The 14,949-nt window shown below is 35.4% G+C and overlaps 1 protein-coding gene across 8 annotated transcripts in view; it reads left to right on the top strand.

The window, feature by feature from the left end:
• The window catches only part of ASB5 (ankyrin repeat and SOCS box containing 5), a 41,025-nt gene extending 27,901 nt beyond the window's left edge, over positions 1-13,124 (top strand). For 5 of the 8 annotated variants that reach the window (XM_074904082.1, XM_074904085.1, XM_074904084.1 and 2 more), the window contains 6 exons: positions 5,837-5,916; positions 7,016-7,123; positions 8,535-8,685; positions 8,817-8,951; positions 10,850-11,041; positions 12,414-13,124. In XM_074904082.1, the coding sequence (XP_074760183.1) occupies positions 5,837-5,916; positions 7,016-7,123; positions 8,535-8,685; positions 8,817-8,951; positions 10,850-11,041; positions 12,414-12,541 (794 nt within the window). In that variant the 3' untranslated portion in view covers positions 12,542-13,124. Of the gene's footprint in view, positions 1-2,587; positions 2,656-5,836; positions 5,917-7,015; positions 7,124-8,534; positions 8,686-8,816; positions 8,952-10,849; positions 11,042-12,413 lie in introns of all 8 variants that reach the window. The other 3 variants (XM_074904089.1, XM_074904088.1, XM_074904087.1) reach the window with 1 other exon arrangement.
• The last annotated feature ends 1,825 nt before the right edge of the window (positions 13,125-14,949 follow it).

Below are 14,949 nucleotides of genomic sequence, written 5' to 3'. Positions count from 1 at the left end.
CCCCAAAGCTCCTGCTTCCTTTGGTGTGCAAGATGGGTGATGTTATGAGAATGCATTAGTTTTATACTCAGAAAACATACAGCCTATGTTTTCCTGTATGTTGCAAAGGTTAGAGAGCCTGTAGTGAATGGTAGGAAAAAAGGGTTAACCTTCTGATGTCCCTAAAAGCAAATTCTATTCTTGTCTTTGCTGTGGCACGTGTGTGTTTTAAGACCAATCATCTAACCTGAAAGTTTCTTTACTGATCATGGTTATTATTATCTAAGGCTGAAATTTCAGAAGCTCAAAGCTCTCATAACCATAATTAAACTATGCTTTCAGTGTACACTCTAATGCTTAAGTCCTCTGGAAAAAATAAGTTATTAGATTGGTTTTACAATTTAAGCATTAAAATTCTGGTTTTTGGTTCCTGAGTTATGAAACTGTATGAATGGATGATGTTATGAGGATAGATTCAGCAGGGTTTTTGAAGTATTCTTTTGTTATTGGGAGAATACCATGAAAAAGGCAATATAAAATTAAAATGTTATTTATTGCTAGTTTATAGTTTGGATAGCATGTCTTAAAGAGCATCCTACTAGATATGGAGATACAAAATAATTTAAATACAGCACTGGAATAGCAAATCTAATGTGCGATCATGTAGTTGCATCATAAACAGAACTGTGTGGGAGAATACACTTGGTGTGTATGGTTTTCAAGAGTAGGAAATCATTGGCATTTGCATTTGGAATGAAATCCCCAAATTTTGAAAGTCTATATGATGATAAACATTGCACAGGATATTGTTTTGAACCAATCAAGGTTTCATTTTTTGTATGCACAAGTTTATATATGTATGTGTTTATATTTATATATTGTCATATAATTTTAAATTTCAAACAAAGATTATTTGAAATGTTGAAATTAAAGTTTTAAATGCCACTTGAACTGCATCTTCTCAGACATATTTTAAATCATCTCTAACCTAAATTCTGATTCTTCGGGATCTTCAGTGTGATTGTTGTAATTTCATTTGTTGAGAAGAAGTGGCTTCTGTTTTGCTGGTCATATCTAATCATAGTGGTTAAGCACCACAGATGCACTTCTTAACTTTTAAATCCCTGACTTAAGATTCTTTTCCAACAGTTTTGAACATCACCCTTCTTTATCCTGCAAAAGCTTTAGACAAATGGGTGATTTTGTAGTGCCACAGTAAAAATCTGTTAGAACTTAATTACATATAGGAAATGTCACTGGAGTGAAGTGTGTCCCTCGATCTTGGGGCTATAATGTTACAGAGTTTTTCTGTTACAGTTATTGATCCTGTGTGTTGCTTCAGTTGACACAAACGGAAACACTCAAAATGCATCTTAAGAAGTAAAAGGTAACAGTGATGAGCTTAATACATAGCATTTGATAGTTTTTCAGCAATAAATATTAGCTATAACACTTTCCAGCAGTCTGTGTTTCTCATCTCCCAGTAATGAATTGTGGCAGGCTTCTGTTTTCAGTTCTCCTCTGATGATACTGCTTCTTCTGATGACTGGGACACCACCTATTTACCCTTCGAGCAGTATTTTTCTAAAGTGCTGAGCTCTGGTATAAATCTTCTCCCAGAGAAGCCAGTGAGATTTTCATTCATTTCCAGTACTCCTTGTTTTGAATATCCAACTTTTTAATGTACTTTTCATACTATCTTTTGGGGTTTTTTTGTTTGGTTGGTTGGTTAGTTGTTTTTTTTTTAAGACTACACAAGTTTTTAGAAATAAAAACAAAAGGATGGGGTGACTGGAGTTAATGACCTTTGTGAAAATATTTTTATTTAGTATTTTCTGCTGTGATCATAACTGCAGCAATGGCTTACAGGTAATTGCAGGTGGATGTAAAGGAGTGAAGGCGGTAGGAAAACATGATGAAAATAACATTAATGACTTAGAAATTGATCAAAGTCAGAACTGCAAATCCCCATGTTGGGGGATTTTTCATTGCTGAGAATAGTTATCAATACTCCAATTTAACAACCAAAGAATTGTTCAGAAGATAATTGAGGCAGTAGTGAACTGCTAAAAGAAAAACACAGTTCAGCATACTGATCAAATAGCATTTGAAACATGTTCAGAATATCTTTGCTTATTTCTTTTCTAAGTATAAGTTGTAAAATAATACATGAACATTTGGCAGTGCTTCCCTTAAAAATCTATGTACTAATACTGATTTTTGAGGATACAAAACTGTGTGTCTCATTGTATGAGGTTAAAAAAGGAGTTTGTCCTGTAGTTCTTATTCAGCAAAAGGTTCTCTTGATTTCACTGTGAGTTTCTCTTGTGTTGAAATTCCAGTTAATCTGTCTTGGAAGGCAAATGAACAGATACTGTCATGTTCAGAAACGTGAAAAATTAACAAAAAGGGCCACAGTCCTTTAGCGTAAGAAAAGAAACTGTCAACTTGTATATTCTCATATCTTTAACGCTGTGTTTACTGAAGGCTGAAAGTTCATATTACAGTGAACTGCTGATCTCCTTCCAAGCATAGCTGGGGTGTATTAAGAACAGGCCCAACTAGCAAGAACAGATTTTTTAAATTTTTTTTTTTTTTTATTTTCCAGATTGAAAGCAATGAGTAGGATTTATAATTGCAATTGGCTGGAAGTGCCATGGGGTGATGGAGATTTAGGTATTGTATGATACTTTGAAAATTTTTTTTTTTAACATTTCCTGTTAATACAGTGAATATGTTCATTCTCTCTTGTCAGTGTTTACAAAGCAATGTAGGCTGCCCTTCCTGGTAAACTATACACCAGAGAACTTGGAACTAACGTGGCTTCTAATTATAGTTGGAGGTACTTGGTATACAGCATCTGTCAGAGACAACTTCAGTAGGGAATTAATGCATTAACAGTTTTGGAATAGACTCTGTGTGTGTTGTCTGTAACAGCAGTATTAGCTATGAATGAAAAAATGTCCTTGCTTATATACTTGTTAATGCTTTCCAGGTGAGACACATAGCAAGTTTGTGGATTAGCAGAAGGTAGTAATCTAGACAAAGAATTCATGTTAAAACACCTTTGATGTTTATTTATGATACATATTTATTTTGAACATATTTTTGTCCCTGTGGTATTTAATGATTAATTACTATGTTTGCTGATAAATCTGTTGGAATATGAAAGGATTTTTTCCAAACCTGGTTTGCACAAAATATTTCTGCAGCATTTTGCTTATAGATTTTATTTCTAGTAGAGATGATAAGCATTTTGTATTTGATGGATTTAGCAGAAACAGCTAGCTGCTGGATGTCTCTACAGGAACATAGGGATATAAGGTGGGTCTACGTGCAAAACAGAGCTCACAATGGGTGTTATTTGATTCTCAAATGTCACTGGAGTAATGGCATTAACAGACATTCTTCTGAGCAATCCAAGAGAGAAGGAGGTGAAAGATAGGTGGAAAAAAATGTTGCTTTCACATCCTACCTGCAGCTTTGTTCTGTTTGGAGATATACACAGCTAAAAAATGTCCAAAGTGTGAGTGTATTTAACAGGCATAAAAACTTCATTATGCTTACAATTTCATTAGACGTTTTTCTATATAATAGTTAAGTGTCGTCTTTTTTTTTTTTTTTCCCTGTTATTTTAGGAGTAGGATAAACTGTCAAGAGAGAGATGTTATCTGTAGAGGCAGGGGGACAAAATTTCAAAATCAGTCTCTAAATACAGGTTTTAATTATTTTTTGCAGCTGTCAGCAGGAGAACTTTATGGATCTAATCAGTTTGAATTTAGAATGACTCAAGTGCTGGTTCCCATACTACCACAAAAGGAAAATACTGGTCAAAATTCTCATAGCGATTAAACACATCCAACCTACAATAGGATAAATATATCTGAGCTTATTGGGATGACAGAGAAAATACTGATGTTTTGTCAAAATCAGGTCACTTTAAGATTTCTGAGCTCAGGTTTTGTAGTATAATGCCCCGTAAAATCCCAATCATTTTGTGTTTGGTTTTTTTTAGCTGTTATTCTGACCAACAATAAGAATTGCAAAATATTACATTTAGTAAACCTAGAGGAAAAAGTATAGGGAACGATGTGTGCGCATGCACATACACATGCAAACACAGATGATCAGAGCTTATTGCAAATAATTCTGAAAGAGTGTTGGAAGCTGGATCTTGACTATGGTCCATCTACTTCCATAGATGAAAGAGTACAAGGAGCTTTACAGATACTGGATACTCTGACATTATAGAAATCTCTATGCATTTTTAAGATCAGGTTTACAAAGCTTTAATCTCCTGTATATTTTAACTTCTGTTATCAGCTTTATATAGTCTTATGATAATTTAAATACTCGTCTGTGTTTTTGTTTTGCTAAGTTTTTGATCTGAATAGCATCCAGTAGTGCAGAGTTCCACAGTATAGTTATATGTTCTGTGAGAAGATATGGTTTTACATATGAGTCAGTTTTGGTTTCATGCACTAACACCTCTAGGAAAACTGAGGTTTTATCTAACTTTCCATATTGTGCACAATTTTGTATGTTTTTAAGTATGCCCTCATTTCTTTTCAGGTTGAGCAGTCTTAATCTATTTGGTTATTCTTGATGTGATTTGAGGGGGTTATTTATTGTAACCAAAAGTGTGCTTTCTGAAACAGGCTAGTGGGCAGAAGGGGTCCAACAGGGAACAGGAACAGAGTCTGTTCCTAGTCAGTGGTTATCTTAGAGCTTAGACTGATGATTGCCAGTGACTGAGCCTTCTTGTTTAAAATTCATTGCCTTGTCACTAAAATGCAGCCACTGGCTTTGCAGGCAGTCCTAGTCCATTGCAACAAAGTCAGATACGTTTACACACTGGAGATTCATCTGCCGTTGTTACCGATTCATCATACTTAGCTAATTCTACATTTCTTCATGGATTTTTTGGCAGTTTGATATAACTCACATGAATGATTGTATTAGCATTTTACAGTTCCAGTGATTTTTTTCTTATAGCAATAAATATTGGTAATTCATAATATATTTTGAAGGTGGTTCTTCCTTACACAGTCTCTCAAAACTTGATTTGCAAAGTTCAAACAAAAAATTGCTATCAGCTATGCCTGCAACCCTGTCTGGCGGGAAGGGACCTGTCAGTGCCCAGTCTTCTAGAGGAAAGGGCAGGTTCTTCATCAGGAGCCACTGGATGATTCTGGGACCTGTGTTGGGAGTTAAGGGGATGTATGTCTGTAAAGGCAGGGTTGTTTGTTTTCTGTTTTTTCCTCTTTTTTTGGGGGGTAATAAATTAAGGAAAATAAATGCCAAACTTTACATTAAGCATATTTAACTATTCTTAGCCCAAATAGATTATTAATGAGAACTTAGACTTAATACTGTATTTCTACTATAGCCATTTTTTTAGTGTGATTCTCACTGTATTTCTCTTCTTGCACTTGTGTAGTAGCTGCAGAATAATATCATATACAAGTATTTCCATATTTATTTTCACATACATCAGCTTTTTTAGGATTTTTTTCAGGCAGGTTCATATCTGGTCTAAGTTCAAATATCAGTTTGTTGAAGTCTGTAAATTTCTATATGTCAGTTGCAAAAATAAGTCATATTATTACTGAAATCACTATATCAATATTTTGTTCTCTGTACCACATAATTATTTAGTAGAGATGTTTACAGTTAATAATAGAGCAGTTTTTATTTTCTAGAAACTGGTAATTTGAAATACGGTCTCTAAAGAGAAAAAATTAATTTCATGGGACAGTTAACCTCATTCTGTGCATTATATTTTCTGCTTTGCTCTATGCATTCCAAAATCATTCTAATTCATATGGTTTACTCAATAAATGTTGTTATTATATAGGTTCTTGGGCAGATCGCTCACCTCTGCATGAGGCAGCCAGTCAAGGACGTCTTCTTTCTCTAAAGACTTTATTGTCACAGGTGAAGGCTGCTTTCATTTTTAATGTTACTTAAGTTCTCAGCATAGAATATTAATGCAGATTTAGTATGCTTTGCTTTACTTTTTTCACTTGAATTTTTCAGAGAAATTTTAAATAATTTTTGATATGATAAAATATAAGTTAATTAAAATATTTTGTCTGTATGTTTTAAAACTTCCCCCCCCCAAAAAAAACTTTTTACAGAAGCTGTATCTAAATGTGTATCAATCAGTCTTCCCCTCTTGCATGGTATAAGACAGTGTGGTACCACTGCTTTAAGCTCAGCAGGGTTAGTCAGGAAGATACTTGTTGAGGGGATGAATCACTGAAAGATTCTGGGTTTTGCATAGTTGTGATTAAAAAAAATATATTTTTTTAATAGCAAAGGCAGAGGCTGTAAACTGCTGAATTTTAATATTACAGTATTTTCATATTAGCTATTACAATACTGAAAAATTACACCATAGAATACATTTGATGAAAGCAAATAGTTGCAATTATTAGTTTTTTTCAGAAACAAACAACGTCTACTGCAGAAAATTTCAAGGGCTTGATGATTTTATCAATCCAAGAAGTGTTTTTCTTGCTAACATTCATGGCTTTAGATATTTCAGATCTTAAGTCAGAGAATCATGGAATCACAGGAGACTTTAGGCTCAGAGCCTTATTGAGTTTTTAAGATCACCAAGGGTGGAGATGCACCAATCTTTCTGGACCTCTGTTTGAGGGTTTCACTGTCCCCACAGTGAAATTTTTTTCCATATAACTAATTGGAATTCACCACGTTCCAACTTGTGTCTGTTGCCTTTTGTCCTCTCACTGTGCATCCCAACAGTCTGTTCCCATCTTCTTTATACCCTCTATAACCTATTCCTATTTCCAATTTTTTTTTTAAAAAAAGAGCTGACAACTTACTTTTATTCTGTTATATACATTGATTGATGAGTAATTCCTTTTATGCTCACTGAAGATTTATTTATTGCAAGTAGAGTTTTAAGCCTATTTAGAGTATTATAAACTATCCATATGAACAGTAGTATGAGGAAAGGACTCTTAACAGCTTTTGTATGATCTTTATATGTCATCGATTTCTTGTTTAGGGGTACAATGTAGACACACTAACAATTGACCAAGTAACTCCACTTCATGAAGCCTGCCTGGGAGATCATGTAGGATGTGCAAGAATCCTTCTCGAAGCAGGAGCAAATGTAAGGGTGTTTTTTTTGTATATGAAGTCGAGTGCTAACCTTGGTTTGACTGAGAAGGATATATTCCTTAATTATTATTTTTTAAAATTAGTATTTCTCTCTACTCACCCTATTGATTGCGTTGATCTCATTTACTTCCAATAAACTGCCATCTGAAAGCTAGCAAAGGAGAGTGATGGGCATACACTGAGACATATTAATGAATTGGAGAGAATTTGCTAGCAGTATGTCACCAGTCTTACTTCTTCTCTGAAGTTAATTATGTTATTTCTCGTCTAAAATATGGAATGCGTCCCTCTCTTTACTGGTTTCCTCTTTGAGTGGCTTGCAGGAGACAGCTCTTTTAACTTGCAGAATGTCTTTTGTTACACTGCACCTGTGTGCTCTTAAGATTCTTTGGTCTGAGTACAAAAAGGCACTGGCTCTTTCCTGTACTCCTGACACAGGCTGGCTGGCTGTTATCCCAGAACAAAAACGGGACTTTACAGACCACTTTCACTGCAATCTCTGCTGACATCAGAAGATCATCTGAAGATGCATAGTTTCTCAAGTCTGTGATCTGTGATGGAAATATTTATTGTCCTTACAATTCCATTTTGAAAACCATGTAGGATCTGTCTATGTTATTACAGAAAAAAAAATATACATAGATGTTCCCAAAACCAATTCCTCTCACCTTCAGCTAGCACAAGGATTCTAAAGATACAAGACTATAGGTACTATAGACAAAACTATAACAAATTTAATCTTCCTATCTGAGTTTTTTTAGTACCTTTAATTGTTTTGGTGGGTTTGTGGAGTGTGTGGAAGAGGATAGGCCAGAGTCTGGAAGGAGCCCTCTCCTAATGCCTGTGCTCCTTCTTTAGTATTTTTAGCCCTCACAAACTTGCCTAGTTTCTCTCCTCATTTTCTCACACGGGGAATATTAACTAGTGAGGTGGCGAGGTTGGTATCAAAACAGTGAGCCTGTTCTATTAGCTTTGTCTCCATCCTGTGAAATACCACTCCAACCTGGAGATTAAAATCACAGAAGAAAATGGGAAATAATTCTCACATTTAATATGGAGTTTGCATTCTTGACAGCTGCAGAGAGAAGGTCCCCATTATCCCATGTATCAATGAAACAAGCTAAGGGCAGTGACTTTTGAAAATTATCTACTGCCTAGATGTTAATTGCTCTTTAGTATTCCAGGTGTATTTTTGTTTATTCAACACAGTTTAACAAGAATAGTAGTGAACTAATTTCAACTGAGTGTGGTGAGAGGAAGACAGTAACTAGCACAGGGACTGATCAGTCAAGCTAGTTGTTTTAACCAGTAATTTTTTTGCTATTTTAATGCAATTTCTAACTATATTCTGTTTAAAATTTTACCTTTCAGTTCTGTTTGTAAATAGATGTTATATATTCTAGGTAAACGCTACAACAATTGATGGAGTGACACCTTTATTTAACGCATGTTCGAGAGGCAGTGCGGCATGTGCTGAGCTCCTGTTAGAGTATGGGGCCAAAGCTCAGTGGGAGTCCTGTCTTCCATCACCGACTCATGAAGCAGCCAGCAGAGGTACAAATTACCTGATAAACAAACATGGAGTTGATGAATGTCTCAATAATAGCATTAAAAAATGTGTTCGATTTTGTCTATGGGACAGCTTACTGAATTCAAGCAAACTCTGTTGTGCTTTGTACTGACAGGTCACAGTGAATGTCTGGAGGTACTGATATCCTGGGGTATAGACGTTGACCAAGATCTTCCGCATTTAGGAACACCTCTGTATGTAGCATGTGTTTCACAGCAGATCCACTGTATTCGAAAGCTTCTTTATGCAGGTATGTCATGACTGAAATAAAAAACATTAATAGTTTGTAAAATAAGCTTTGAAGTGAGCTGTGCTCAGTCAATGAAACTAGAACCCTTGCTTGCAGGGGTCTACTTCTAAGAGAATGTTCATTTTCTGTAGGAAAACAAAAGTTAAAGTATCAGCTTTGAGAAAGGAATTTTATATAGTAACCATTGAACTTTCAACAGAACTTTGTTAGCAATGTAGTCCCACCCTTCTTCATTCTTCAGCATGTTGTGATTGATCTTTTCACGAGGCATAGAGGCTGAGGTGCAGAAAGAAGAGGTAAGGTTAAAGCCATTTGATCCTAAATTTCACATTATTTATTTAATCAATTGGAAAGAGATGTTGGAGACTCACTCTGTTTCGGCACAAGTCCTGGGACACAGTTGGCATAGCTACAGGATCATTTGCTGTGTTTCAGGTAGTGACATACAGGGGGTTTGTGTCCTGCAGCACAATGAATGAAAGTGTATAGATGAATAATTACAGACTTGCCATCATTGTACCAGAATTGTTTTTCTAGTTAATTGCAGGCTATTTAGAACTTAAGCAGTTAAATTATTTCTTGTTAAGTTAGTCTTCTTGTATGATTATCCTATATCATAAATCTTATGTTCAGGAACCGCAGAAGTAGAATTAGCATATTTTGTGATTCAAATACTACCATAAATTAAAAACTGTGACAGAAAGGCATATTCTACATTTGTTCATGCCCTGAAGTAGAAAATGGTATGTAAATTGATCATATAAATAACTACTTCTGGCAATCTCAATTTTTTGGTATTTTACCGGTTTATGAGAATGTGTTAGAAATTGAAAAGCAAATAGATAATGAAATAGGCAAGAAATTGTTACTGTGGAAGTACTGTCAAATTGTTAATACTGAGAACAATGAGTTATTCTGACTTCAAATCTAATTGCTAGGCCTGTGATATTATTAAATTATTTTAATCAAGTGAGAATTAAAAAGGGAAAAATTGTTGATTCAGGGAGAAAAGTTGGTACAGAAGCCAATTTTGAGTCTCACAAGGTCAGTAATGCTCTCTTAAGAAGCCTGGGTTTTTCTTTTGTGAGAATAGTCTAGAAAACTGTTGGGGTAAACCCAGTTTTAGGGGACTAACAGCAAAATTCTTCCATACTAGTTTTTCTTGAATATGAATGCATTATGGCAAAGTAATTTAGTACATTTTAATTTATAATAAATTAGCAGTTCCTTATTAATACAAAAGTGTAGTGATTAGAATTCTGTGGAATGAGAGAATTAATGTTTTGAGGTATTTTTCCCTGTTGGCTTTCTTGACTGTGTACCCCACCTTAACTAATTTTACATCTTTTATAGAAAAATAATTGATAAAGTTTGGATGGGAATCTATTTCAAACCCTTTGCCAGCTTCAACATATGAAAAACTATAAAGTGTCCAAGTTAGGTTCCTTCTTGAGTTGGTGTACTTACAAAGATACAAATACTAATCTTCAGTTTAGTGATTCTTTTTAAAGACTTAAGTATTTTTTAATGCAGCGCAAATCTTCTTAGACATGTACAAAATACACTTTTTTATAATTAGTGCAACAATGATTCTCACATGATCTACTCTGATTTTTTTATTTTCCTCTTTTTGTATATTCCTTTAAAATCTAGTTGTGTTTATGTAATAAAACCTAGGATACACATATGGATTAACACACCCCCAGCCCCCCCCCCCCCCCCCCCCCCCCCCGATATGATTAGCTATATTTATACAACAAAATTAATAAAGTGGCTAAATTCACTGTGGCATTCTAGGACAGGGGAGGTGTTTTTGTTTGGTTTATAACATCATCTTTAGTCAATGACAGTTTTAATTAATCTCTTCTTATACCTCTTTATGTGCATCTACCCACCAGGTGCCAATGTGCAGAAAGGAAAGCATTTGGAAACTCCACTCCATGCTGCTGCCCAGCATTCTAGTACAGAGATCGTAAACTTACTTCTTGAATTTGGGGCAGACATAAATGCCAAAAATACAGATTTTGAGAGGCCTGTTGATTTAGCTGCTCCAAGCAGTTTAGTGGAGAGACTGCTGCTCATCCATGAAGGTAAGTTTTACATGTGTTTTTGCAACTATAACTTGTATTCTTTAAAAAAACCACCTCACGCACCCAAAAACCCCCAACAGCACAAACAACCTATGTTATAGAAGCTAACATTGTGCTTTATGAAATGAATATATTAGCATTCAGGTAAATTCCTTTCTAAATATAAAAATACACAGTAATATTTAGTCTCAGTCCAGAGCCTGCTGACCAAGCAGTATCAGAATTTATACTAGCTGAAAAAGTATCATCTTATATTTATTGAGTCTTTACATAATTAGACATTAAAGCTGCATTTTTATTGGCTGTTACAGGGCTTGTTAAAAAGAAACAATATTTCAATTTCAGATTAAAAATATATTTAGTTTTGACCCGCTGTCCCAATATTTTTAAAAATATATTTTTAAGTGCATATAAAGCACTTTGATGGTGGGCAAAAAGTATAATAAGTTTCATTTTGTAAATTTTATTTACTGAATTGTAAGTACCTGAGAAATAAAGAGTTGACATTTAGGAGTCCCTTAAAACTCTTAAAGGTGCGTTGCCTTAGAGAGAGACAGACAATATCTCAAAGGGAACTGGGTTTGTTCAGACTGGACTATGTACAGTGTATAAATCAACCACAAGACAAACGTGGGAAATAAGCAGAGAAACTATTGCAATAACCATGGGCACCTCTTTGGAGGTGAACTGACAAGTAACATTCATTTATGTTTTCCTTCAGAAACATCTCTGTAGTCTGAATGCTGGTAAAAAAACCCCTCTAAAAACAGTTGGTTATCACAAAATTACCAAGGCTAGTAGGATTTTTAAAAGCCACAGACAAAAAAAATTAATTGGCATGAAACGTGTATGGATGTTTTGCCCAGAGAAACACAGCAATGTGTTCATTTTGAAGGAGCAGGAGAGTAGAGTGACAGAGGCATTATCATGAGCTAGCAAGACCACTAAACGTGGTCCAGGATCACGAGGTATTTTGCCTGCTATTTGTTGCAGTGATGCATTGGTAGTGCAGCTTGTAGTGCTGTAGCATGTATTTCACCTGTTCTATGAATAAAAACTTGAAAAAACCTGCAGTTTTTACAGTTGTTGACATCAGGTATTTTCTGGGAGCAGATTTTTAATTTAAACACACAAATTATTTGCTGACCTGACCTTGCTTGTTTGAGTATTTCCCGAATAAGGTTTCAGCAGCCCCAGTCTTTTATCTTTGAGGGCAAAAAGACGATGAAGAAAAAGGGAGGAAAAGGACAAATATGCAAAATGCGAACTTTTTTGGCTTTTTAGAAATTGCATTATTGTGCAAGACTGTTGGAAAACAAAGTAGTGGCTTTTTCTATTTGTATAATTAAACACCTTTCTTTTTTGTTTGCAGCCACACCACCTTCTCTTTGTCAGCTCTGCCGACTATGTATCCGAAATTACATAGGAAGAGCTAGACTGCATCTTGTCCCACAACTCCAGCTGCCGACAATACTGAAGAATTTCTTACAGTATAGATAATATAGTAATTAACCTTCAGAAACTTGAATAACAAGTACTTTTCCTTCTTTCTGTTCATTGTACGTTTTATCTGAAGAACTGCTGGGCGGAAAAAAAGCCTTTTGCATATTACTTTAAAAAAAAAAGCGCTATCTTTGTCACCTCGTGTTGGTATATAATAATAATAATAATTGGGAGCCATTCAGCAACTGGTAGCAAGGTGCTAATAAGGCTGAATTGACTAAGTGTGCTGACACTCTGGGAAATGATTGTATAGCTTTAGCTTAACACTTACTAAATAGATTTAGTGCTGTTAATTTTAATTTTGTTTATACTTTTAAAATCTGTTTGACACACCTGAACCACAAACAGTTTCTTCATTATTATTTGTTGTTTGTTTATTTGGAGGCATTATTTCATGTGTTTTTAAATTTCTATTGTTTGTGTACCTAAAAATACTTGGTGATAGGTGCACTATATACATTGATAAAAATAAAACAAATAGTGAGAAACTTCCTTTATTCTTCCTCACTGCCTGTGCTGTGAATTGGAATTATGCTGCTGTGAACATAAACACAATTTTTTCAGCCATGCACAGTTTATAGATTCTCTGTTTATTAGCACAGTTAGTAACTTTAAAAATTCTGTAGGAATATTCCTCAAAAGCCTTAATGCTGAGAGAATTTTTATCTCCTCTTGTAAAATAGAATTATCTGTGCTCTTTATCTTTTCATAACAATGCTGTATCATAACTCATGGGCATATTAAATAATTATTTGCCTCAGAGAAAGGCATATATTATTGTACAGTATCTGTGAGGTTTCTGAAGGCATATTTTGGAGATGTGGATACTGAATCTTCAACCTCAGATTCAGGAGGTGGATGCAAGACTCCAGAAGTACATCAGTTCCCTGTATCAGAACAGGTATCACCCTGAAAAGGACATTGTTTCTCTTGCTGTCCAGTTTATAACAATTACCCAGCTCCAGAAATCATGCTGCAGAATTCTAGAATGCTCTATCAGGCATTTCTGTGATCAGGTTGAAATGTTACTGTTCAACTCTTTAGCCAGAGCAGGAATGCTGACACCCCAAAAGCCATTAGGATACCCGATGGATTTTTGCCTCGCTCATGCCCTTGCATGGTGACAATTGCCAGTCATGCCAAAAAAGGTGATCTGACAATTTCATTGCAATACGGCGCTCCTTCTCTGAGTCTTTTCATTGAGTCTTTCTCTGAGAACAGAATACTTGCTCAGTGACTGATACTCAATTCCTGTAAAGCAAAGCATGAGACATGTGAAAATTAAACACTTGCCCCTGGTGATTCACCCTCTTCCATTCCTTTTCAGTGACTCCTTTCAGTATTTCTGTTCCTACTGGAAAGATGCTAAGTGGGGAACTAACTATAGGGGAAGTTTGCACAGAGAAGAATGCTTACTCAGTTGCTAAATTCTATCCACCTAATAAAAATGCAGCGCTCTGACACTTGTTAAAAGTAATCTTAATTTGCTTCTGTTCCCTGAAAAAACTCTAGCGAAGGCCTCTTCAGGAGTCCCTGTAAAGGAAAGTCAGATGCAAGGAAAAGATACTGCTTAGGAGTCCATAAGGTACATACTCTGTAATGGAGCAAGTTGGGTGGTTTTGGTTTTCATCCAGAAACTAGTAATTTGTGGGTTTATGTACAATACCATTATTGTGTATTACTTCAAGAAACGAGGAAGTGCCAAGCCAGCCATGGCACTGTTGAACTTTTCTGTGCAGAATGAGATCATTTAGACCCTCACCTTGAAGTGTGCACAGCACTTTTCAAGTTTGACTCAGGAAAAGTGCCCTTACGCTTTCTCACGTACTAGACAGTAAGATTAGTTTTCAGCAAGCATAGCTATTCTGCAAAACACCCGTTCAAAACAAAAACAGATAATGTTAAAAGTTTTGCTGAGAGTCATAACAGAGTCCAAGCCAACTCTTTGCAAATAGGTGTGTTTGTGCTCTCGTGGCATTTTCAGTGTCTATTTCCACCATTTCCACTGATCCTTGCTGTCATCCAAAGAGCAAAGAAGACCATCTTTAAGAGTTTACAGGTATTTGGTACTACTTTAATTCTATAGAATATTAGACTAGCTGGAAAAGCAATCCAGAACTAGTTTACAGTAATTTACGGCATCAATCTCAGGCACTGAGGCAGCACTCAACATAATCTTTAATCTGTTTTTACCAGGTAATTATATGAAAATAAGAGTCACTTTGGCAAGCTGAGCCAAGTTGGATGGGCACCACTTCTGTTACTATGTAACAGGAACAAACAACATAGGGGATGGATGTTGCCGGGCAAGGCTATGTACTGGAACACGTCTCTGGCAGATCAGACCACGCTAATGCTAATGCCACATACCAAAAATACATAGTAATGAAATGCCTGACATTAGT

Source organism: Athene noctua, chromosome 4, assembly GCF_965140245.1.
Source record: "Athene noctua chromosome 4, bAthNoc1.hap1.1, whole genome shotgun sequence".
NCBI lineage: Eukaryota > Metazoa > Chordata > Aves > Strigiformes > Strigidae > Athene > Athene noctua.
The sequence above is the reverse complement of the archived record's forward strand: the minus strand, read 5'-3'. Positions and strand labels throughout refer to the sequence as shown.